The sequence below is a fragment of the Chlorocebus sabaeus genome, chromosome 7, assembly GCF_047675955.1.
Source record: "Chlorocebus sabaeus isolate Y175 chromosome 7, mChlSab1.0.hap1, whole genome shotgun sequence".
NCBI lineage: Eukaryota > Metazoa > Chordata > Mammalia > Primates > Cercopithecidae > Chlorocebus > Chlorocebus sabaeus.
The window spans coordinates 104,014,472-104,040,818 of NC_132910.1; the positions used below are offsets into that span (position 1 = coordinate 104,014,472).

The 26,347-nt window shown below is 41.2% G+C and overlaps 1 protein-coding gene and 1 pseudogene across 10 annotated transcripts in view; one reads left to right on the forward strand and one right to left on the reverse strand.

Annotated features, from left to right (window-relative positions):
• TRIM2 (tripartite motif containing 2) overlaps nucleotides 1-26,347 on the forward strand; it is a 181,506-nt gene that overhangs the window by 101,701 nt on the left and 53,458 nt on the right. For 5 of the 10 annotated variants that reach the window (XM_008000029.3, XM_073017682.1, XM_008000019.3 and 2 more), the window contains exons 2-3: nucleotides 15,439-15,623; nucleotides 20,295-20,532. In XM_008000029.3, the coding sequence (XP_007998220.1) occupies nucleotides 15,490-15,623; nucleotides 20,295-20,532 (372 nt within the window). In that variant the 5' untranslated portion in view covers nucleotides 15,439-15,489. Of the gene's footprint in view, nucleotides 1-3,035; nucleotides 3,346-15,438; nucleotides 15,624-20,294; nucleotides 20,533-26,347 lie in introns of those variants that run through there. The other 5 variants (XM_008000020.3, XM_008000025.3, XM_037992972.2 and 2 more) reach the window with 3 other exon arrangements.
• On the reverse strand, nucleotides 11,124-11,218 carry LOC119624008 (U6 spliceosomal RNA; annotated as a pseudogene).

A 26,347-nucleotide genomic window follows, 5' to 3' on the forward strand; every position in this document is an offset into this window, starting at 1 on the left:
GTAAATACTGGATCACTATCTCTCATGCTCCTGCGAATCCCAATTTAGTAGGGTACGTCCTCTTCTTATGCATAGGCACTGTCTATATACTTCCCCAGTGCACAGATCATAGTCAGACTGACTGATGACAGTTTAGCTCTAATCTCCATTCAGCTGGAGGGAAACAGTGGGGAGAGGCAAGACAGCTCCAAGAAGTCCATAAGGTGTGCAGTGGCTGTAATCCCAAGAATCTTGGGCTCTTCTCTGCCCTTGAGACCCCTCGAGTCCGACCACTTGAGACCACAATATGGGAAACTCCAACTCAGAAACATAACCAGCAGCCACTATCACCATCTACATACCTGCTTTCAGGAAGTGGCAAGGAGATGATGCTTTGCACTTCGGTGGGGGCCTCCCACAGTTACCCAAGCCCCAACTTATAAACAGTTGGTTTCATTTGCCAAGACATAGGCTAAAAACAAGGCTGCATTTCCTATAATAAGCAATATTATGTGTGTTTGTTAGATTCTGAGCCCCCAAAACCCATTTAACCCATATAGTAGTTAAGCCATGATGGTGAGGGTATTTGAAACCCAGCTATCCTATGTAATGCTATTTCCAGGGAAGAGATATTCCCAATTCTAGGTAAAAGATCAGAAACAGGTATCACCTGCATTTGTTCTACCTTTACCCCAGGCTTCCGCTATACTTAGGTATTACTCTCAGGTCCCATGAGCCATCTCATGCCTTTGACTGTGCTGCACTCAGTGCCTGAAATGCTCTGCATGCCTCCCTGGCCCTTCATATCCCTTCTATGGGCACCTAGAGCATTTGCTTTCTCTTGCTGTTAAGTGTTTATCACTCTGAATTGCAATTGCCTGCTTACTAACCCATCTCCCACACTAGATTGTGATGTCCCTGAGGGCTCAGAAATATTAAATTCTTCTCTATATCCTCAGTGCCTACTTAGTGCCTGGAACACACAACACTCAACAAGTGTTCATTGGAATGAATGATTGCATGAGTAAGTTAACATCCTCTGTCTAGGAGCCCAGCAACAAGACCAAAGATCTCTCCCACTTCTCCACCTTCGGAGAACAGAGACCTGGTCTAGTTATAGGTCCCAAGAATCTGGGTTGACTGGAAGAAGAGAATGAGAGAGATCAGGAGAAAGAATGTGTTGGGGAGGGGTCAGCATTCGATGAATTTGACTTTGGGATAGGCTTAGTAGCAGAATGAGAAGAAAAAAGGACTCCTGTCATAGTAAGTCAGACACCTGTCTGATGGCCTGTCTTAGAAAGAAGATATTGTAAAACTCAGTGGGGGTAGCCTGCTTCTAGTTTTAGGAGTTGGTCCTAATTAAACTGTAACTTCTAAAGCAGAACATATGTCCACACAAAACCTCGTACACAAATGTTTATAGCAGCACTGTTCATAATGGCCAAAAAGTGGAAACAACCCAGTGTCCATCGGCTGACGAACAGATGAACAAAAGGTGCTAAATTCATGCAATGGAAAATCGTTCAGCCATACAAAGGAATGAAATACTGACACATGCTACCACATGGATGAACTCGGAAAACATTCTGCCAAGTGAAAAGAGCAAGACACACAAGACCACACATTATATGATTCCAGTCCAGAACAGGGAAACCTTTAGCGACAGAAAGTAGATTAGTGATTGCTTAGGACTGTGGGGATGTGATGTGGGAGGGAAGAGAGTGATAGCTAAAGGGTACGGGTTGGATGTTTGTTTGTTTGTTGTTTGTTTGAGGTGACGAAAATATTCCAAAATTGGCTGTGGTAATAGTTGCCCACATCTATGAATATACTAAAAACCATTACATTGTACACTTTAAATGGGTGAATTGTATGGTATGTGATTCACAATTCAATGAAGCTTTAAAAAAAATCTGCAAAACTTCTAAAGCAGCATGTTAACTGGGATTTTGAGAACTGTGTATCACCTAAAATGGCACGCCAAAATTGGCATGTATGTGCATTTCTGGGGTCTGTCAATTTTGCTGTTTTCTCTATGATCCCCCTCCTCCTACTACCGCCAAAGGTGATCATCACTGCTCTGCAGAGCTGAGGCCCCTTCAAGGGCTCACTGTAATGCTTGACTATGTGGAAAGAATGTGATAAATATTAATGTAATCAAATATGCAGATGCCCAGTTTTTAAAAAATAAACATTATTAGCAATCCCTTTGAAACTAGTAACTAAGCAAGGAATAGGATGCAATACTGTTCCCTGCCTTTATTGTTGTAGAAAAAGGAATGGTTGTGAATTCTATGCTGACATGTAAGATTTTTTATTCTAAACTATTATTTGTAATCTGGAGACCTAATCACTATTATATAGCTACTTGCTGATCATTTTTACATTATTAATACCTTTTACAACTAAGTTTCATGACTTGGCAGGAAATTAAGTTATGTTATTTGTCAAGTTTCTCAACTTTTAACTGAAAACTTCGTGATCAAAAAAAGAACAGGGTCTGGTTATCTCCGAATCAAAAAATGTACCATATGATTTTTCTCTGAATCATTAGAACCACAAAAAGCAGAGAAATGTCATTGCATGATTTGACTTTGTGGAACCATATTTTATCGACCCTGCCCTGGGTAAACACCAAGAGAGGAAAATTAGTAGGGGCTTGTGGAACTGGACTGTTTTGTTTGTTTGTTTGTTTGTTTCTTTGTTGCATTAAAAAAAAATTATGTGTTTCAAGCTACTTGAGACATCTAAGAAAATCAATCATCTCTCTTTCTAACAAGCAAGTGTGTGCTCTCACACTCACACAAAGCACTTCTCTAAATGTGAACTTTTCATTTTGAGGTGCCATATGCCTTCTTCCTAGAATCTATTCTCACTGCGTTCACCGTTTGCGTCCCAGCACTCCCTCGGTCTGATCTGTAGCACTCCCTGTAGCTGCCCGGGCTGCATTGCGCGGAGACTGCACTGGTCGCCTCTCCCCTGGTTAATCCTGCAGTCACTTTCTGGTGATGGAGCCCAGCACCAGAGCATGGAAACAGCTGACTGCTGACTCAGAGGGAAAGCAAGCCACCCACGAATCTCATTGCAGCTCGCTGCTGCATCCCTATCCCATAATCCCTTGCCTGGTTTGCTGCAGTCTTTTCAACAGACGCTCAGTGAGAAAAAGATGTCCTGTAAGATCAAGACCGATTGGTGTGAATACTGAAGGGGGTCTTCCACTTGTTAATGACCCAGAAACCTTCCTGCGACTTTCCAGCCTTCTCTTATTTCCTCCATTTTTCTCTTCCTCTGTTCTGTGCATCAACTGGCACATCACTACTTAGAGCAGAAGATATGCTGGGCTTCTGATGATGGCTGCACTGCATGGTAGGGAATTTTAACCAGTCTCTTTGCATGGTGCTTCCCAACTTGAGGTGTTAGCAGAAACGTGCGTTGTTCTTTTGGATTGCCGCGTAGCTGCAGCGACAGACTTGGGGAGCATTTGATTGCCTCGTTGATTAGTCTGTCTGTCTTCAGAAATGGGTAGGTCCTAAATGTTCAGACTGCTTAGCCAGGTGGGTAACTGATTTCTCCTGCTCTCTCGGTTCTTTTTTCTCCCTTCATCTCTCATGGCGATGCTGCATCCTCTGTAGCTGTAAAATAGAGACCCATTCTTTGCTTAAACAAAGGCACCAAATTAACAAGTATGGGGAGAAAGTCCTGCAAGATTTTCTTATCAAGTTCTCATGTGATCTGACTAGATCTGTATTTTTACCACTCTTTATTTTAGTGTGTATCTTGGCTTGTTTTAAACAGAAGAATTTTGCCCCCTGCATCTCTCTGTTGGGTGCAAACATGGAGATGAAATATTTAATTTGCAGGATTCCTTCCCCGCTGCCCCAGGGTGGAGGAGAACGTGCGACCCTCCCCCACTCTGTCCTCTATTAAAGAACCCTGGGGTTGAGTTCCATGGCTGGCAGTTACCATTGGAAACCCATTCATTCATAATGCATGACTCGACCCTCTGAATTCTGAATGCCATTGAAGGCCAGCAAACAAACATGTAGGAGATAATTTGTTTTTTTCTGACAATTTTTTTTCCTGCCTTTCAAGTACAGTCAAATCTGGGTGGAGCTCAATGATAGCATTAGACAGGAAAAAAAAAAAAAATCCTTGGGTTTTGGATTGGTCCTTAGGTTTGCTTCCTGAAACAGTAGGGATTATTTTTGTGTCAGAGCTTTTTCTACAAGTATGCCCCACCCTGTCATTATTCCTTCTTTTGGGGGGATAGGAGAACGAGTAGCACGGCTGTTTGTTTTAAATTAAAAATTGAATGTTAATAAATGGATTTCTGAACCAAAAGATAAAATGGTTTTTTTGTCTAATGGAAAAGATAGTTTCAATGTAATAGCTTTCAGAATGAAGTGTTTAAAGATTGTTTCTCTAGCTTAGATCATGTTACAGCAGTTTTATTCCTTACGAAAATTTGTTTTAAAAGAAGGTTTTAAACTCCAGTATATATGTAAGGAGAGCCATTTGTTCATGCAGAATTCTTCAAATGACTTATTAAGTGTTAGGATTCAGTTCTGCCTAGTGTGAATCTGTTTTCTGGTGTCTTTCATTATTTCAGGCACAGGCTTGAGTCCCACTGTTCCTAACCCACTATAATGTTAAATAATGCACGCCCCTCCCGAGCAGCACACAATGAGAAGTTTCATGTGTGCTGTGGTATGAGAAAGCAGCTTTCGAATGCAGAGACATGAGTAGTAACCCTTCCTAAACCTTTAAATGTTTCTGTCCAATTTTCTCATAGGAAGACACAAGCGATTTGCATTGGAAAGGTTAAAACACAGCTGAATGTAAAAATTTTCTCTGATAGAACATGCTGTTTCAAGATATACGAATGCGTGTATATAACCCACACATTTTTTTAAAAGGAGACTAAAATCTGTGTACATTTTTTGCCATAGTTAATACTATAGTCCTGCAATGACTTAATTATTTTTTTATTATAACAAAAGCTTCATGGATTTTGTTGCTTGTGAAAAAAAGTTAAAACACTCATTCTTTGTCTTACTAAGAAATGAAAATGTTATTTATCTGGGTATCCTTAAGCATTAATTTCTACATACTTAGGCCTTTCTTTTATCTCTTTTTATTAGGTAGGGGGAAATCCCAAATATGTAGCAATTTTTAAGACTCCCTTTTGCCTCTTTTAATTATTTCTCTTATAAAACTAAGACTACCCAAATATTTTATATATTATTGAAATGTATAGAAGAGAAATACTTTTGAATTTTAAAAAATTTGCTGCCAAATTGTTTACTGTCGTAGTTTTTTCTTCAAAAAATGTGACTTGAATTACTTCTTACTACAGCAAAATGATGATTTGCACGTACCTGTGATAGCCTTTTTCTTTAATCTCTGGTGCCATCTCTGTCCCTTTATTACTTATATAAAGGCTTTGGTTCAGAGTAGAATTTGCTCCATTATAGGGTTGGCTATTAGGGTTTTCTGAATATTTTTATTGTGCAGATGGTCTGAATTCAACGGATTAGATTTCCTCATAGAATCTGGAGCTTTAGATTGGACCAGAAAGTGAGAAAATAATGAGCCAAGTATTCAAATAGCATCATTGCAGGAAACAGATTTCTGCTTTCAGTATGCAAATCTTTCTATTCCCTTTTACTTTACCTCTTCCGTCTTCACATTCTCAACAGCCTCCATTTTTCCATTAAGTGCTTTTTATTATTATTTTTAAACATTATTAATTTAAGTACTTAATTCTAATCAACAACAGAAATAATGTGCTTCCTGTATACCAGGAGCAAAAAGGAGGTTCCTGTTATGTAGAGCTGTGTCTCTTAGTTGTGTTGTGAAATAATTTTCTCCTTTCCCGTCTTGCTAGTTTCTTCCAATCCCTAGAAAGGTACCAGCACTTAGCTCCCTTGCTGATCTCTACCTTTTTTGTGGTCCCAGAATACTTGACCTCTTTGTGTAGTCCCCAAGCAAAGCAAGGGAGGAGACCTGGCAAAGTGATGGATGTGGAGAGAGGAGACCCCAAGCATCTTGACTGTCCCAGAGTGCTGTGAGATGAATGTCTATTAGCCTGACCACTTAACATTCCACCACACAGACCCAGCTTGATCTTAACAATTGCTGCCAAAGGTGAGGCAATGGCCTTCTTTATATACTAAAGAAAGAGGTAGGGGAAATAATAAGGGGAAATATGTCTTTATGACATATCATAAAGACAAGTCAGGGGCTCAGCTTAAAAATCAGCTTCCATTTGGTAAAAACCAATTCATCTGAGGAAGCTGTCATACATCTGACTCTGAAAATAAGGAGAAAAAGAACCTTGGAGAGCTTGGACACACCCTGCCTGAAGATAAAAGTTAAAGGAGATGGCTTTTGAATGCCTTCCCCCCAAACACACACACACACACACACTCATCATCTTCATCATCATCATCATCATCAGGAAAGATAATGCATCTAGCCTTCTGATTTACAAAAGGGCCCATCTGGGATAGAGGCTTGATTTAACTGGAAATGGGTCACCCTGTTTTAATTTCACTAAAGATTGTCCTCTTTTCTTCTAATTGAGACCTCAGTAACAATCCAATTCAATTGCAGGCAAATGATAATAGGCTCATGATTTTAAACATTACAAATACCTTTTTCATCGTTTTAATTTATGCCACATGTTCTGGCAGGTACAGGGTAGCATATTGTGATTTATAGATAATCCAAATGGTTCAGGATTTCCTTTCTATAAATGTACCAGAAGATTTGTAATTGCTTGGAAAGCACATGTTTGCATGTCTGCATGAGAACAATAAAAAATGGGCCGGGCCGGGCACAGTGACTCATGCCTGTAATCCCAGCATTTTAAGAGGCCAAGGCTGGCGGATTGCTTGAGCCCAGTGGTTCGAGACCAGCCTGGCCAATATGGTGAAACCCTGTCTCTACTAAAAATACAAAAATTAGCCGGGTGTGGTGGGGCACACCTGTAATCTCAGCTAGGCTGGAGGCTGAGGTAGGAGAATCACTTGAACCTGGGAGGTGGAGGTTGTGGTGAGCCGAGGTCACACCACTGTACTCCAACCTGGGAGACAGAAGGAGAATATGTCTTAGGGAGAGAAAAAGAAAAAGGCATCTTAATAAATAAATCCAACTAACATGGCACCAAAGAGAAGCAATAACCCAGGAATACCATAAAATTAGACAGTAGGAATGTAATTGAGTACCTTTAGGATGATGTATAATCAAATATGTGACCTCTTACCCACAAATCACTTGTTAAAAGTTTATTTTTCAGCAGAATCTTGGCCTCTGTTACCCTACCACATTCCCTAGAACAGGCAGACAAGATTTTGCCAGCTCCCTCCCCTTCTCAAGAAGAGCGATTTAACGTTGGCTTTTCTCTGCCATTCTTTATTCCTGCTCTTGCTCACTGTGGTGTCAGCAATAAAGAGTCTGGATAGTTTTCTGATCTAAACGGTATAATTTGGGATGGAAATGTGGTCTAAATCTTAGAATTGTGGACATAGGCATTTTTCTTTCATTTCAGCTTCTCCTATCAAGTTCTTTTGCATTCGGTGGTTAATTTCCACCACATTGTAGGAGATTTGAGAAAGTGAGCCAGGAAAAACACCAGAGATGATGTGAGGGAAGAAATGCTGGAGCCGGATTTTTGTATGCCCAAGGATTTTGTTATGTGATCATTGAATTGCTTTTCCCACAACAAGTTCTGTTTAGTTGGCAAGCCCCCATTAATAAGGGATTTATGTGCCAACCTTTTTAGGCTTTTTATTTCCATGCATATGTGTCTGTAATTGCCCAATGGTTCTTCTCGCCCAGTGCACAGATACAGCCGATTTACCAAGACAACAGTATTGCAATAGAGAAAGAGCTTAATAAATGCAGAGCCAGCTAAGTGGAAGACTGGACTTTATTACTCAAATCAGACTTCCCCAAAATTCCAAGGCTAGGGTTTTTCAAGGGTAATTTGGTGGGCAGGGGGCTAGGGAATGGGAAGTGTTGATTGCTTGGGTCAGGGATGAAATCATAGGCGGTTGAAGCTGTCTTCTGGCTGTCTTCACTTCCTGGATGGAATTACAAAACTCGTGGAGCCAGCTTCCTGATCTGGGTGATGCCAGCTGGCCCCTCAGAATACAGGGTCTGAAAAATATCTCGAACACCAATCTTAGGTTTTACAATAGTGACTTTTTTTATTTTTTATTTTATTTATTTATTCAATAAAATCCAGACCCTGCACAATACAATAGTGATGTTATCTATAGGAGCAACTGGGGAGGGTGGGATTCTTGCTACCTGTGGCTACAGGGCTCCTGACTGAACCATAATTCTAACCTTGTGGCTAATTTGTTAGTTTTGTTGTTGTTGTTGTTGTTGTTTTTGAGATAGAGTCTTGTCTTGGCCTCCCAAAGTGCTGGGATTACAGGCGTGAGCCACCGCGCCTGGTCTTATTTGTTAGTTTTATAAAGGTGGTTTTTATCCTGAGCAAGGAGGGACTTGTTTCAGGAACGGGCTGTTATCATTCCTGTTTTAAAGTTAAACTATAAACTAAATTGCTCCCAAAGTTAGTTTGGCCTACATCCAGGAATAAACAAGGACAGCATGGAGGTTAGAAGGAAGATGGAGTCAGCTATGTCAGATTCCTTTCACTGTCATAATTTTTGTATGCCAGATTTTTCTCACTGTCATAATTTTTGTGAAGGTGCTTTCATGTACTCAATAGTTCTGTTTCTTTTTCTGCATCTGTGAACATGTTAAAATATGTCACTAATGTTTACCCTCTGGATGATGGCTTATGTTGCTGAGCATTAGACTATCACGTGGGAGGCTGGGAACAGTGGTTCAAGCCTGTAATCCCAGCACTTTGGGAGGCTGAAGCAAGAGGATCACTTGAGCCCAAGAGTCCAAAACCAGCTGGGCAACATAGTGGGACCCCTTCTCTGCAAAAAATACAAAAATTAGCTGGGCATGGTGGTGCCCACTTGTGGTTGCAGCTACTTGGGAGGCTGAGGTGAGACTCTCACTTGAGCCTCGGAGGTGGAGGTTGCAGTGGGCTGTGATCACGTCACTGCACTGCAGTGGGCTGTGATCACGTCACTCAGACTCTCTGCCTGAGTGACAGAGAGAGACCCTGTCTTAAAAAGAAAAAAAAGACTATCACATAGGGAAGCAGGTAATGTCCGAGGTCAGGTGCAAACATTCAGATGACCGGCAACAACCATACTCTTTATCATGGAATTCAGCAAGTGCTGCTCTTTGCTGCTGCTGTGAATAAGTCCATTTCCATGTTATATTTTGCTAGTTTGATTCATTCAAAAATAATGTCTGCTATGTTCCAGGACCCTTCTAGGCGCTGGAACTACTGCAGTGAACAGTCAGACACAAATCCGTGCCCTTGTGGGCCTTACATTCTAGGGGGAGGGCGGAGACTATATCAAAAATATATAAATTACATAGTATGTTGGAAGGCTTAGTTCCAGCAGCTATAACAAAAATGCCATAGATTGGATGACTTAAACAAAAAGAATGTATTGTTTCACAGTCCTAGAGGTTAGGAAATCTGAGATCAGGGTGCCAGAATGGGGGTTCTAGTGAGGCCCTCTTCTGGCTTTATAGGCAGATGGCCCACATGGCAAAGAGCGGACAGAGTGGGAAAGCAGTCCCCCTCTTATCTCCTCTTACAGGGGCACTGATCCCCTCATAAGGGCTCTACCCTGATGACCTAATCACCTCCCAAAGGCCTCACCTCCTGATCCCATCACACTGGGGGTTAGGGCTTCAACATATGAATTTGGGAGGGACACATACATGGGATCTGTAACAGGAGGTGACCAGTGCTATGGAGAAAAACCAAGCAAGGACCAGGGATAGCAGTGCTAGGTAACTGGTGGCAAGATGCAGTTTTGAACAGAATGGTTGGAGTGAGCAGGTGACACTGAGCTGGACAAAGGGGAGTGAGCTTCTTTGTAAGGGGTATTGCTGTTTGTTTTCCACAGACAGGGAACCTCGGCTAGTCATCCATATGAAAACTGTCATTGGCTAAGGTCAATGTCAAACTAATGTTGACCATTTGTATTATTTTAAAGTGGTTCTTTCTGCCTTTGCTACCATTTCCTTTCTACTGGCTTTTTGTCAATGTGTCTGATGTTAGTCCTACATCCAAAAGCATTCGGGCTTCTTTACAGGCAAAGTCCACCCCAGGCATGTTTTCACACGGATCCCTTCAGAAGTTAGTTTTGCAACTCTCCAGTATTTAGAAGAGCAGTTCTATATTCTGATCTCTTTCATTATAGTGCACTGACTTCCACTGGTTATGTGGGTAAGAAGGGTCTCTGACAATTTAGAAAGCAAGATGGGGAAAGGAGACCAGCAAAGCATCTAGATGAAACATTTGTTGCTTTTTTAATCAAGGAGACCAGAAACTGTGGTAGTGCCTCAACTCTTTGATTGAAGGCTATTGTATATTGAGTGTATTCCTCATGGCATATTCGGACTGATTCAGACTTCCCACAGTGCCTATTAGCTCGTTCTGTGCCTCAGTTCTTCTGAGCACATGGTCCCATTAGGAGCAGTCAAATTTTCTTCCTAGTGTGGGTATACAGGGAAGGATATTATCCTGGCAAATTTGGGGATCTTTGGGGATTGGAAAACTTTTGTGTTGATTCTGGGAGTTCTAAAAATCCAGCTGCCTTCAACAGGTCACTCGTGACAGATCTGTGATACTGTCATGATTTTAAATTAGTGTTAATGAGTAAACTTAATTAATTTACCATACAAATTAGCAATACTACAATACAGAGACTTGCTATCACCCACCAAAATAATTATCAGAAAGTTAGAATGAAATGTTTTCATTTTCGGCTTTAGAGCACAAAATATTTTCAAGAAATTTCATTTAGTCAATGTATATCATTTGATTAAAACAAATTTTTTTCTTGCCCAAAATCCAAAATTGTAAGGTTAAAAAAAAGGAGTAAAATTCAGTATGATGCTTTCTCTCTGCTTTTTTCAATACCCAGCATGGCTCTGATTATTTCAAAGGGTACTATGAAAAATTTCAAAAGCTATTCAAAATAAAATTATTTTTAACTGATTTCAATGGAAAAGTTTAACATCTTTTTAAAGAAAATATGGAACACTTCACAAATTTGCATGCCATTCTTGCTCAGGGGCAATATTTTCTGTATCATTCAAATTTCAGTGCTGCCAAAGTGAGCACTCTTGCCATTTTTACTAGTTACACACGTACACACACTCTCTCTAGTGAAGTGTTAAACTTACATCATTGACTTATCAGATAAGGCAGAAAACTTGAAATCTGACCTTTCTGATTCACTGATTTTACTAAATGACCTTGGGCCAGTCATTTAAACCCTGAGCATTGGTTTTGATTAAGACAGACAAGTCCATTCCTCCCCTAGTCTGATGTCATAGGGATGTGGTTAAGAAAACAGACAGGCTCCCAATATTTTGAGCCCCTGAGAGATGAGCTTCTTTAGAGAAACACTCTATGGAAACTCTAGCAGATAATGGTGGCTGATTGGATGTCATACCTACACGTTTAACTATGGAATGAGTTCTGTCTGAATGTGTCACCCTTGTATAGCAGGTGCTTCACAAGGTTCTATATATTATTTTATTTTGAGTCAGAGTCTCATTCTGTCACCCAGGCTGGAGTGCAGGGGCATGCTAACAGCTCATTGCAGCCTTGACCTCCCGAGCTCAAGCAATCCTCCCACCTCAGCCTCCTGAGCAGCTGGGACTATATATGTGTGCCACCATGCCTGGCTAATTTTTTTTTTTGAGACAGAGTCTCACTCTGTCACCAGGCTGGAGTGCAGTGGCACGATCTGTGCTCACTGCAACCTCCGCCTCCCAGGTTCAAGCGATTCTCCTGCCTCAGCCTCCTGAGTAGCTGGGACTACAGGTGCGTGCCACCACGCCCAGCTAATTTTTATATTTTTGGTAGAGATGGGGTTTTACCGTGTTGACCAGGATGGTCTCAATCTCTTGACCTTGGTATCTGCCCGCCTCAGCCTCCCAAAGTGCTGGGATTACAGGGTGAGCCACTGCGCCTGACCTTTTTTTTTGTATTTTTTTTTGTAGAGATGGGGATTCACCATGTTGTCCAGGCTGCTCTTGAACTCCTGGGCTCAAGTGATCTGTTCACCCGAACTCCCAAAGTGCTGGGATTACAGGTGTGAGAGATGGCACCCAGCCTGTTTTTAAAATCATACTCTAATGAACTCATCTAAAAGGTACAGAGTTGGAAAGTGGGTGTGTCATGGTTGTAACTATACTCATATATATAAATATAATTTTCTGGGTTTTCTTTTCTTTTTTTTTTTTAGGCTAGTCAAGTGAAGCAGTGGGAGTGGAGAAGGAGCAACAAAATCTGTAACTGGTTGTGATCAGTTATCTGTAAACACTACTGCACTTGGACCAGCCAGCAGCCAAATTTTCCTGATAAAAGTTGATACACTTTTAAAAAATTTGGTGACTTGGTAGGAAGGAGAACTATTATTTATATTTGGAAAAGAATGTTTTCTTTAGAAAGTATAGAAGTGTTGCTTCTGTAAATATGGAGTATTTCCAAGCTTTAAAAACAGGCACCAGGCCAAGTTAAAGTGTCATATGTAAACCAAGCTTCTGTAGTGCAGCCTTTTTAAAACACAAGGTCAAGGGCAGTGTTGTGGTTTAAGTAGTGAAAAGGCCATAGGTTTTAGAGACATATACTCCTTGAGTTTGCATTCTGGTAAACTTCTTGACTGAGCCTGTTTTGTTTCTTTTAATCTGTAGAATAAGAATAATAGTATGACCCCTCATGCCTGTAATCCCAGCACTTTGGGAGGCTGAGGCGGGTAGATCACGAGGTCAGGAGATCGAGACCATCCTAGCTAACACGGCGAAACCCCGTCTCTACTAAAAAATACAAAAAATTAGCTGGGTGTGGTGGCAGGCACCTGTAGTCCCAGCTACTCAGAAGGCTGAGGCAGGAGAATGGCGTGAACCCAGGAGGCGGAGCTTGCAGTGAGCCCAGATCACACCACTGCACTCCAGCCTGGGTGGCAAAGCGAGACTCCATCTCAAAAAATAATAATAATACATAATAAAGAATAGTATGACCTCCTGCCCAGGGTCATATTAAATATTAAACCTCTTTTCTTTCTTTCTTTCCCTTTATTTCCTTCCTTCCTTCTTTCTCTCTCTTTCTTTTTCTTTTCCTTCCTTTCTTCTTTCTTTTCTTTCTTCCCTTTCTTTCTTTTGTAACCACCCAACGGGTTCACCTTGCCTGCTGCCTAGACAGAGTCAATTTATCAAGACAAGGGATTGCAATGGAGAAAGAGTAATTCACTCAGAGCCAGCTGTGCAGGAGACCAGAGTTTTATTATTACTCAAACCAGTCGGATCAGAGTTTTTAAAGATAATTTAGCAGGTAGGGGCTGGGAAAGTGGGGAGTGTTGATTGGTCAGATTGGAGATGGAATCATAGAGGAGTCAAAGTGGGGTTTTCTTGCTGTCTTCTGTTCCTGGGTGGGATCACAGAGCTGGCTGAGCCAGATTACGGGTCTGGGTGGTGTCAGTTGATCTACTGAGTGCAGGCTCCGCAAAACATCTCAAGTACTGATCTTTGGTTTTACAATAGTGTTGTTATCCCGAAGAGCAATTTGGGGAGGTTCAGACTCTTGCAGCCAGAGGCTGCATGGCCCCTAAACCTTAATTTCTAATCTTGTAGCTAATTTGTTAGTAGTACAAAGGCAGACTGGTCCTCAGGCAAAAAGGGTCTTTTTGGAAAAGTGCTATTATCAATTTTGTTTCAGAGTCAAACTATAAACTCAATTCTTTCCCAAGGTTAGTTTAACCTATGCCCAGGAATGAACAAGGACGGCTTAAAGGTTAGAAGCAAGATGGAGCCAGTTAGGTCTGATCTCTTTCACTGCTGTAATTTTCTCAGTTATAGTTTTTGCAAAGGCAGTTTCACTTTCTCTCTCTTTTATTTTCTTTCTGTTAAAGAGTATTTTCATAGGGAATTAGAGGGCTCTGGACACCTTTGCAAATATTTAGAAGATGAAGAGGTAAATTTTAGCTCAGCCTTGGTTTATGCCTTTGGTGTAGAAGCCAGAAATTCTTTAAGGTGGTAAAAGAAGCTGTGTTTTGTGTTGTAACTTTTTCCTCTCTTGTGCTCTCAAACTCTGCTGTCTTCTCTTTCTCTGTTGCCCCTTCTGAGTCTCCTTTCCTGGCATGATCCCTAACATTTTGAAACCTTCTCTGAATTAATTAACTTCACCAGGTCTTTCAAATGCCCAGACATGAATACCAACAGATATTTCTTTTAAATTATAGGGAACACCTCTAGCTTTGTCCCTGCCCCATAGCAAATATATTTTAGTTTCAAATCTATAAACCTTGAGTCCTAAAGAAAACACTCTGAACCATATACAAAGTTTTTAATTAAAATTCCAATTATCGCCCCCACGCATATTAATAGCATGTAGGGGAGGAAAAACTTTTATTCTGCCCTCCTAGAGTATGTACCTAGGGTCTATAAATTAAAGTGACAAAAGACAGATTAACAGGAGAAAAAAGGCATACACTTTTTTAATACTATTTTTAATTTTACATTGTCAAGGGCTTCACAACCTCCTCTTTGGGTTTTACATACCATTTGGACAAAGGACAATATATTGTGGAGAACTGCCTAGACAAAAGAAAGAGGGGTTTGGACTCCTGGGGCAGTAAGTTGTCGGAATGTATGGTAGATAAGGTTTGTTTAGTAAGATCATTTTGCAAGATCATCTCCATGCAGTCTTCAGTGTTTAAGAGACTTCTCTTCCTGGCTCCGGAGAGAGAGGCACCTTTACAAATGGAAATTTCCTTTACAAAAGAGAAATTTATGCCCCACTTTTAGGCACATGGGGAAGGGCAGAGAGGTCCTCTTCTGTCTGTCCTTTCTATATAGCTTTCAGCTCAAAATAATCCTTATATCAAAGTGACATATTTTGGTGTGACACAGTCCAACCTCTTCAACTACAATAGTTGGAAAAACATATTCAATTTTAATAAGAATATAAAAGGTAAATATATGTTTAAATATAGTCATGGCTAAAGGCATAAGCAGACATAGCTATATAAAGTATTTATCCCCTTAGTCACCACTGCTTTGAAACCCAGCGAACATACCTCTTTGTACAACACGCCATCTTTTAATTTGTTTTGTTTGCGTGGCGAACATGTGAGGATTTTATTGATTTACAAAACAAACAACAGGGAGCTCACTGTACTCCTGTAGCAATAAAGGTTGGCTTACTGGTCATTTTGAGGTCACTGACGTTGACTTCTACCTTAATTTATAACACAGTGCTTACGGTGAAAGAGCCAGTAATTGACTTGTACATACAGATCATTATATATTTTTCTGTTTTGATTTTCTGTCTGACAGCAGCAGCGTGCAGGGTCAAAGACAGCCGGCCCCCCATGTCAGTGGTCTAGGATGGCCAGTGAAGGCACCAACATCCCAAGTCCTGTGGTGCGCCAGATTGACAAGCAGTTTCTGATTTGCAGTATATGCCTGGAACGGTACAAGAATCCCAAGGTTCTCCCCTGTCTGCACACTTTCTGCGAGAGGTAAGCCTCCTTTGTGCTTGGAGAAGGGAGTTTCACAGGCTGACCTCCTACAACCTACTGCAAGATTCTTTCCCAGAATCTACAGTTACCTTTGAGAGAAAACTAATCTCTTGTGCCTTTGCCAGACATTGAAAAACGGAATCATGAGTTGCAAATAATTTACCTTATTTCAAACCATTATAAGCGGGAGAAAGCAATCTAGTAACTACTGCTTCATTTACACAAGAGATGGAGCATTAAATAAGAATGTTAAGTTGAAAAATCTTTTAAAACTTCCCTTTGTTCTTTGTGAAACAGTTTTTGTCCACAGCAGATCCCTACAGAGGGTCTTTGAGAGTCAATTAAAAAAATCTATCGTTTCCTCCCATATAACAAATCAGGTAAAACATCTGCATATATGAGTGGTTACTTCAAAGGGTATAGCTTCTTTTCCAAAGATTCTTCAGACACATACTAATGTCACATTTGAATGCTATGATGTTTTAGATAAAGAAAAATATATATATATATTAAATAAATTACCTGACTATGTAATTTGTTATATGTGAAAACAGACTTCCTTATTTATCTTTTTGATAGAGTATTTGCTTTTGGAGAGGGGCGTTAATCAGTTATCAAAATATACTTTTACTCCATTGTTTAACTTACCATGTAAGTATAAGTTTGTTAGTAATTAGTTTATCTTACTTATAAATATTTCCCTAGTGAAGTTATATAACTTTCTCAAAAATAAATATGGTAATTATGTTTTATAGCATTTTGTTAAATACATTTTTATCATTATTTAATATACATACTGAAAATGCTTTACTTCCTATGATAGAACTGGAAATCAGTATTTCAAATGGCTTCAAATCTATGCTGATTACACAAATATCTGATTTAACATGTCTTTGTTATCTGACTGACCATTTTTTGAGTTGATTTACTTTGCAAGGTTCAATTGCAAAAGAATAACCATATCCTTCATGGTGGTGATGGATGGAAGGAGAAGGTAGATTTGTTACTAGCAGTTGTGGCTTTTTGTTTGTTTGGGGTTGTGTGGGGTTTTGTGTGTGTGCATGTGCTTGTGTATATGGGTTTTGGTTTGTTTTAGTGGTAGTATATAGAGCACTTTTTATTTTATTCATTTTATACTTTGGCTTAAGTGCTTGTTAATTCGTATTCCGAAATAATTAGAGTGTGATTCCTCCATCCCCTTAATGGGTACACCTAAAACATGAATACCAGCTAATCGTTCATGTGTTCCTGAGCACACATGATAAGATCGTTTCCTGACGTGTGGCAGTCAGCATAGCTTGGCAGACACTCTCTATAGAAGTGCATTCAGAGCCACTCAGTCTGAGCTTGGCAGAATTGCCCCATATCCCAGGATTCAGTGTCCAGCCTATCTATTGTTTGGGTCCTACTTCCTCACCCTGACAGGTGAGAAGCAACACTCTGGCTGCCCTAGGTCTGCCCATGCTATCTTCTTCAGGGGTCTAGCCCAACCTACTCCCACTCCCCATCCAATAGCTAGTGGTGGAGATTTGTGAGATCCTGCTACAGCAAGTCCTTACAGAATGCTGTGTTAAAATTGTTCCAGCCTCATGCATGTTGAGATGATTTCCTCTTCTTTTATATTTTATTTTATTTATTTATTATTTATTTACTTATTTTGAGACAGGATCTCACTCTGTCACTCAGTCTAGAGTGCAGTGGCACAATCACAGTTCACTGCAGCCTCAATTTCCCAGGCTCCAGAGATCTTCCCACCTCACCTTCTTGAGTAGTTGGGACCACAGGTGCACACCACCATGCCTGACTATAGAGACAGGGCTTCTCCATGTTGCCTAGGCTGGTCTCAAACTCCTGAGCTCAAGCAATCCAACTGCCTCGGCCTCCCAAAGTGTTGGGCTTACAGGTGTGAGCCACTGCGTCCAGCTGAGAAGATTTCTGTTTGAAGGTGTTGAAGGTGCTGGCAACTTTCCTTAAAATTTTTGAGACAAAGTCTTGCTCTGTCACCAGGCCGGAGTGCAGTGGCATGATCTCAGCTCACCGCAACTTCCCCCTCCTGGGTTCAAGTGATTCTCCTGCCTCAGCCTTCCAAGTAGCTGGGACTACAGGCATGCGCAACCATGCCCAGCTAATTTTTGTGTTTTTAGTAGATACGGGGTTTCACTATGTTGGCCAGGATGGTCTCTATCTCTTGACCTCGTGATCTGCCCACGTTGGCCTCCCAAAGTGCAAGGATTACAAGCATGAGCCACTGCGCCCGGTGGGGAAATTTTCGTTTATGCTGAGACAAAACTTTACAGCTTGTCTCACTGTCGGGAGAGTGAGCTCTAGGACCCCCATGTTCAGTCTCTGCTGGACATTCACACTGGCTGCTCAGTGAGCACTTTACAGTCACTCTCTTATCCCACATCTTCCAAAACAGCATCAATGGGCTTGAAGGAGAGCAAAGCCAGACACAGCTGCTGGCCCCTTGGAACTCACAGCCTAGTGGAGGAGCCAGTCATTAACACCCTAATTGCTCAGACTAATGTGAAATTAAACCAGTGACAGGTGCTGTACACGAGAAGTACACAGGAAACAATATAATAGAGGAATTTGCCCTAATCAGGGAAGGCTTCCTTGCAGAAGTGATGATCATGCAGAAACCCCAATGATGAGTAAAAATTAAGCAAAGGGGAGTGAATAGCATTTGAGGTATGTGCAAAGGTGCTATAGTGGGAGGTTGCTATAGTGAGTGAGAGGTGCTACAGTGAGAGGGTTATTCAACACTGGGGAAGAACTTAAATAAGCCCACTGTGGCTGGTATGCAGCAAATGAGGGGAAGAGAGAGAAAATATGTAGGTTGTAGGCCATATGAGATGTGTAATCTATGTTGCCATGTATGTATTTTTGTCTTTGTTGTAAGAGCAGTGAAAGTGGAAACCATGGCAAGGCTTTCATCTCAGATGGTGTGGGAGGGAGATTTAAATGACTAACTTTGAGTTTTGAGAAGGTCACTCTGGTTGCAATGTGGAGAAGTGTTAGAGGGTACAAGGATGGTAATATAGCAGGGGATGAAGAGAACTGGAGAGGTTAGAAAGATACATAGGCACTGACATGCTTTGGTGGTGGGTTGGATATGGGAAATGAAGAACAGTAAGGGAGTTACTGTTTTAAGAATGACTCCTAGTTTCTGGTTTGTTTAAATAAATGGATGGAGGTGCTATTCATCAAGAATGGCAGAGGATACAGTCTGGGAGCAGATCTTGGGTTTGGTTTTGTTCATATTGAGTTTTAGGACCTGCAAGACATCTAAGAAAAGATGTCAAGAAGTCAGCTAATGGGGCTCAAAGGAGATGTCTGTGGGAAGAAATATAATTGTGGGAACCTTATGCTTGTAGCCACACATGTGATGTGAATATAATATTCCAGAAAGAGAAGAGGTCTTATGATGAATGGAACCTTGATTAACTCAAAACTGTACTGACTCAGAAAAGATAGAGCAGACAGGAGAACCTTGTGAGTGTGGTTTCATACAGTCAAGGGAAGAGAAATTTTTCAATAAAAAGGAAGGTGAGCAGAGCAATAGTCAAGCTTAATGATACTTCCCAGAAGTCTAGTAAGATAAAATTGAAAAACATCTGCTGCATTCAGGCGTCATTAATGACCTTAGCAAAAGCTGTTTCATGTCTGGTATTGGTTCAGGGCTAGCTACCTCTGTGACATAGAAAAGATCAATGAATGTCTCTGACGTCAGTTCTATTCATCTGCAAAATAAGGGGAATGGGGCTAGGTTGGTGTGTTTTGAATTGTTTGGCTAGGTACTGGAAAAATTGTATAGTCTGATTATTGAGAGCTTAAGATTATGGTGCCAAACTGCCTGTGTTTGAATTTGTACTCTGCCCCCGGCCAGCTAAGTATCTTGGACAAGTACCCCAGCCTGTCTCTGTCTGTTTCATCATGTGTCTCAAGGAATCATAACAGTAACTACCTCATAGGCTCTTTGGAAGTACTTTGAATTCAATGAGCAACATATGTGTGAGTCATTATTAGTGACACACTTCTTTAACTAAATGAGTTAAGTTGATACCTGTTGAGTAGAGACAAGGAGAAGAGATGGTGTGGCTCTGACTCTGGGTGTCCCATCCTTGCTTCAAGCAAACCTTTCCACTTCGATGTGTTTTTCATATCTCATTATGATTTTGTATGTAAGAAGAATTTCATTGCTAACAAAAATATTTGATGTGTTTCTTCCATTTTCAAAGTCCACACATTTGTGAGCCCACTGCTAGATATTGTGAGCCAGTGCTTCTCAAACTTTAACATGTATGCAAATCACATGGGGAGCTGACTCAGCTGGTGTCAGATACGGTCTATGATTCTGCATTTCTACCAAATGCATCCCCCAGGGAGGCTGAGGCTGCTCATCCCTGGACCACACTTTATGTGCCAAGGCTCTGGAAAACACTACAAAGGCCAATGACATTTTTTTTTCCTTGAGCATAATCATTTGCCTGATTAGTGTGAGTACAGCTTACCTGTTGGTTTCTGAAATATTATTTTTCTAGTAATGGAGACTGGGATGGGAGTTTCTGCCAAACACCTTGTGTAGTCACTGAGAACATGTATGGTATCTGTGAGAAGTGGTGGTTTTGCGCTGTGCTAAGTGTCCCTCCACCTCTGCTTCTGCAACAGGTGCCTGCAGAACTACATTCCCACCCACAGTTTAACCCTCTCCTGCCCAGTGTGCCGCCAGACCTCCATCCTGCCCGAGAAAGGGGTGGCTGCGCTCCAGAACAATTTCTTCATCACAAACCTGATGGACGTGCTGCAGCGAACTCCAGGCAGCAACGTTGAGGAGTCTTCCATGCTGGAGACAGTCACTGCTGTGGCTGCGGGAAAGCCTCTCTCTTGCCCAAACCACGATGGGAATGTAAGTGGCTCGGATGGCAGATACTGCCTGGGAGCATGACTACTGTGGCCTTGGGGAGGCTTTGGGCACATCTGAGATTACACATTGAAACGGAACTCCATCTGGAAAAACGAGTAATTAAAAAAGATTTTACCAGCCCTCAGACTACTTTACCTGCTCCCTTTCTTTGACCAGAACTATTTAAATAACGAAATCAATCTCCACTATGTCTCCTTCACACATATTGTTGGTATCCCCAGGAGAGCAAACCAGTAGCTAATTGCAAGCTGGGCATACTTTGACCTGTATAAACATCTGTGTAATAAATTATGGATACAGATTTAACAATGGATAAGTTCTGCAAGTTGAGATGATTATTAAAATGTTAATTAGAGTTCTTTATTTTCCTTGGGAGGGATATTTTCTCATGCTACATGAGACCTTATTCCTTATTAATAGATAGAATTTGAAGCTATGTGAATCCCTGGTAGTAGATTATAGATTATGAATTCCAAACATATTTCCTGCTACTAGTGAGTACAATAACTGTTAGAAGCTCAGGAGGACCTGTGTGTACCATCAAGTAACTGATTCACAATAGCTGTGTAACCTGAAGAGGCAGCACTGTGTAGTGTCTAAGGACATTGGCTTTGGAGTCAGGCTGCCTGATCCAAATCCTGCTCTTAAACTTATTCCCTGTGCCAGCTTTGGCAAGTTTATTAAACTCTCTGTGTCTCTTTTCCTTATCAGTTAAAAAAAAAGTAATAATAGTATTTACTGTATAGAATATTGGAAGAATTAAATTTTCAAGTCATGTAAATCCTATAGTAACATCTTGAGAAATGTCAACTTTAAAATGTTTTAATTAATGACTTTATATTCATCTCATTTGTATATTGGTCACTTCAAAAGTATTTGAAACTGCTTAAAATAGAAGGCCCAGGTATAATAAAACCACTAAGACAAGCAAGCAGTCATTAGAGCAAAGCAATTCTTATTAGCCACACTACTGTTTATTTACCTCAGCTCCCAGCATTCTCTCTGCACGCTGTGCTGGAGCCTCACCAGCCTCCTAGAACCTGCCAAATGGTTTCCCTCCTCAGGGCCTGGCTGTTCTGTTCCTTCTGCCTGGGTTGCTCTTTGTTCCCTCTTTATGTGACGAGCTCATTCTCTTCCTTGAAGTCTCACTGCAGATTTCTCCTGCACACAGCAGTCTTCTCCACCTGTACCATCTAACACAGGTCGCCTCTTACAGCCGGTTACCCTCCATCATGTCCCTTCTTTCTTTCCTCCCTGGCGCTCACTGTAGTCTGCCTGCCATCAACTGTGTATTTGTGTACTTATTAGTCCTGGCTTTCCCTCTAGAATGTGAGCTCTGGGAGGGCAAGGACCTGTCATTAGACCCCTAGCACTGAGGGCAGTGTCTTATACATAGAAGTCAATACATATTTGTTGAACAAATTTGCCAGACACTGTATTTGGCTCCTTAAACCTCCCTCTGCAAAGTAGTTGTTAGTTACTTTCACTTTATAGATGAAGAAACTGAGGCTGGAACAGTTTAAGTCACAAAGCTTGCTGGGCACATCGTAAAAGCTAGCCCTGGAGGAAATAGCATCCTCAGCTTTCTGGTAGCCAAAACAAGAGAAGGACACCATAACTTACACATCTGTAGCGATTTAATTGAAGGGACACCAGACTATTAATAACTATCAGTTTTCCCTGCATTGTACGCCAAGGGAAATTGATCGTGTAAATTTTGTAAAAAGAACTTTTAAATGCTGCCTTTGAAAGCAGTTTGAGTATTTTCTTCATGACTGCTTCTCACACTGGCACTTAGTGAATGCTGAGGCTGTCTTTGCCTGGAGCTTGCACTCTAAGTACTAGTTCTGGTAAGGTATTTCTATCAGGTGTAAGAGTGCCCCTTAAAATGAGGCTCTCGGGAGACGTGACTTGATAGAGGAGTAAAGTCTTAGAAACATTAGATTGTTTTGTTTTTTATGGGTTTTTCAGTGTTTGTTTTTGTTTCTGAGACGGGCTCTCGATCTGTCATCCAGGCTGCAGCAACACGTTCATGGCTCACTGAAGCCTCATCTTCCTGGCTTAAGCGATGCTCCCACTTCAGTCCCGTCCTCTGCCCCAGTATCTGGGACTACAGGTGCATGCCACCATGCCCAGCTAATTTTTGTATTTTCTGTAGAGACAGGGTTTCACTATGTTGCACAGGCTGGTCTCAAACTCGTGGGCTCAAGTGATTCACCTGCCTTGGCCTCCCAAAGTGCTGAAATTACAGGTGTGTGCCACTATGCCCGGCCGAGCTAATATTTCTGACTGTCATTATTTCTCATTCTACATGACAGCCCCTTCACATCCCAAATTTACACCAGTGTCTCTAGTAGGTCTCCTGATGTTTCTAAGGGCCAGACATGGTGGCTCATGCCTGTAATTCCAGCACTTTGGGAGGCTGAGGCAAGCCAATTGCTTGAGCCCAGGAGTTTGAGACCAGGCTGGGCAGCATGGCAAAACGCCACCTCTACCAAAAATACAAAAATCAGCTGGGCATGAGGGGGGTGCACCTGTAGTCCCAGCTACTTAGAGGCTGAGGTAGGAGGATCCTGTGGGCCCAGCCGGTGAGGCTGCAGTGAGCCATGATTGCCGACCTGGGCGACAGAGCAAGACTCTGTCTCAAAAAAAAAAAAAATTAAGAAAAAAAAAATAAATGTTACCTCCATAAGTAAAGTGAGACTGTCATGAAATTCAGGCAACAGCTTGTAGCTCAAGGAAGCAACTAGAACATGGGGACAGGGGAGGTGAGGATGAGGCACAGGTGGGCCTGAAAAGAAAGAGCGATTAGGATGAGCTGTGAATGTCATTAAGAACATGTTTGATGTCAATTTCTTAAATTGCAAAAGCATCAAAGCCTTCCGAACAGGAGTTAGGTATTTTATTGACATTTTGGAGGAATGGGGTGGCGGACGCTAAAGGCTGGGGAACCAATTATGAGTTTACTGAATTGTCCAAATGAGAGATAAGAGGTGGAACTAGTATAGCATCAATGGGCCTGGAGAAGAGAGCGTGAATTTCAGAGAAAAGAGTACTCTTTGACTCAAGAATCTGCCTCCCACAAATAAAAAGGCATGTGCTAAAGTCTGTTAAGCTGAGCTATTAAGATCATGAGAACTTCAGCAACTAAAATTAATCTTATACTGGGTCACAAAGAAAATATCACTATATTTTCCCATTGTGTAAACCAAGTTCCTGCCCTACAGTGCGCTAAAATTACATTAGTAACACATGTTGATGGGGAAAAAACAAATCTCCTTTAAAAGTTAGTAATTATTTACTCAGAGAAAATAATAGAAAATTGGACTATTTACAAAATATTGGAAGTGGAAACTTTTTCTATCAAATGTGTAGGGTGAAATCTCTACCCAGGAAATTTCATAGGTTTAAGTATTTTCCTTTATTTAAAAAGAATTCCAGCCTGGGCAACATAGTGAGTCCTCATCTCTACCAAAAAAAATCAAAACATGAGGCCGAGCACAGTGGCTCATACCTGTAATCTTAGCACTTTGGGAGGCCGAGACGAGTGGATCACCTGAGGTCAGGAGTTCAAGACCAGCCTGGCCAACATGTTAAAACCCAGTCTCTTCTAAAAATACAAAAATTAGCTGGGTGTGGTGGCACATGCCTGTAGTCGCAGCTACTCGGGAGGCTGAGGCAGGAGAATTGTTTCAACCTGGGAGGTAGAGATTGCAGTGAGCCAAGATCGTGCCACTGCACTCCAGCATGGGCAACAGAATGAGACTCTGTCTCAAAAAAAAAAAAAAAAAAGGTTGGGGGGTGGTCAGGAGGATTGCTTGAGCCCAGAAGGTTGAGGCTGCAATGAGCTGTGATCGTGCCAAAGTACTCCTGCTTGGGTGACAAAGCAAGACCCTGCCCCTACCCCCACCTCCCCCAAAAAAGAATTCAACTCAAGTTAGGAAAAGAGTAATAAAATAAACATATGGAACATATACAAAGAAAGAAAAGAATAGAAATACCTATACATAGTATAGTATGTTTATTAAATACATAGTATATATGTTTCTGTATTTTAGGAAAAGCTAGAAAGGTCTCTCATTTCATTTGTGATAATTTGTGATGTGCTTATAACCCTGATACCAAAACTTAATGAAGACAGAACAAAAAGAAAATCATTAGTAGCTTAATTTATGACATTAGCTGTAAAATTATTAAATAAAATACCCCAGCAAATTCCTTTTTTTTTTTTTTTGGCTGGGTCTCACTTTGTCACCAAGGCTAGAGTGCAGTGGCACTATCTATCATAGTTCACTGTGACCTCCAACTCCAGGGCTCCAGTGATACCCCTACCTCAGCCTCCAGAGTAGCTGGGACTACAGGCGCATGCTACCATGCCTGTCTAATTCTTTAAGTTTATCTTGAGACAAGGTCTTATGTTGCCCAGGCTGGTTGCAAACTCCTGGCCTCAAGGGATCCTTCCACCTCAAGGGACCTCCCAAAAGTGCTAGGATTACAGGTATGAGCCACTATGTCCGGCCGCCCAGCAAATTCTTTTTTTTCTTTTTCTTTTTTTGAGACAGTCTCTCTCTGTTGCCCAGGCTGGAGTGCAGTGATGTGATCTTGGCTCATTGCAAGCTCCGCCTCCTGGGTTCACGCCATTCTCCTGCCTCAGCCTCCCGAGTAGCTGGGACTACAGATGCCCGCCACCATGCTCGGCTAATTTTTTGTATTTTTAGTAGAGATAGGGTTTCACCGTGTTAGCTAGGATGGTCTTGATCTCCTGACCTCGTGATCCGCCTGCCTCGGCCTCCCAAAGTGCTGGGATTACAGGCGTGAGCCACCTGCCTGACCTGCAAATTCTTAATATGTAAAAACACTTACAAATTAAGAAAAATATGAGCATCATAAAAGAAAATGAGCAAAGAACTCAGAAAATCCACAGAGGATATATAAATGCCTAAAAATCATATATGGAAAAATGTCAAGCTTCACAAATAATCAGTTCTTCTCAAATTAACTACAAATTTTTTAAAAGGTAGTAACCAGCGCTCTTGAGGGTATGTATGGTGAGACATTTTCATATGCTGTGGGTGGAAGGGTAAATTGCTCTTCAGAAAGTTTGTGTCAATTTGACAAAATATAATGAGTATTTTACACAACCTCTCATTTTTTAATCCAGTAATTCCATCAGTGGAAATATTTCTAAGGAAATAGCTAGAGTGGAGGATAAAGTTCAAAAATTGGAAATAATCTAAATGTGCAACATTAGGGGGCAAGAATGCTTGGAAAATTAGCAGCATGTGCCTTAAATAATTCTATTGTTTGATTATAGATTGTAGAAGTTCATTGCTGCTGTTTTGAAACAGAAGTCTTCATTATTCAAGCCAAATGCATGCAATGTTCCAGATAAATTGCTGCAGTTAGTTGCTGTGAGTAGATCTTTAAAAACAATCCAAGCATCTGAAGGTTAATAAAATCAAGTCATTAACAATAAAGCAGGGTGCTACCATCCCCACTGTCTGATGCTAATTGGCACGGGTGAATGAAAGCCTGTCATCAACTTTAAGTGCTGCGACACTATCTGTCTTCTAATTAAACTGCCATGGTGGCATTGTTCAAATACAAAAGAGAAAGAAGAATAATGGCCAGTGATCTAACAGGTTCTTTGCACTTAATGCAGACACTTGAGCTCATGCTTCCTGGTCCCTGGAACACAAATGATCATTAAACCCTGTTATTGGTTGCTTAGGCACCTGACTATCAAGGGTGTCAAAGGTGCAAAGGAGAGGTCCTCATTAAGACTGCCCTGCCGCTA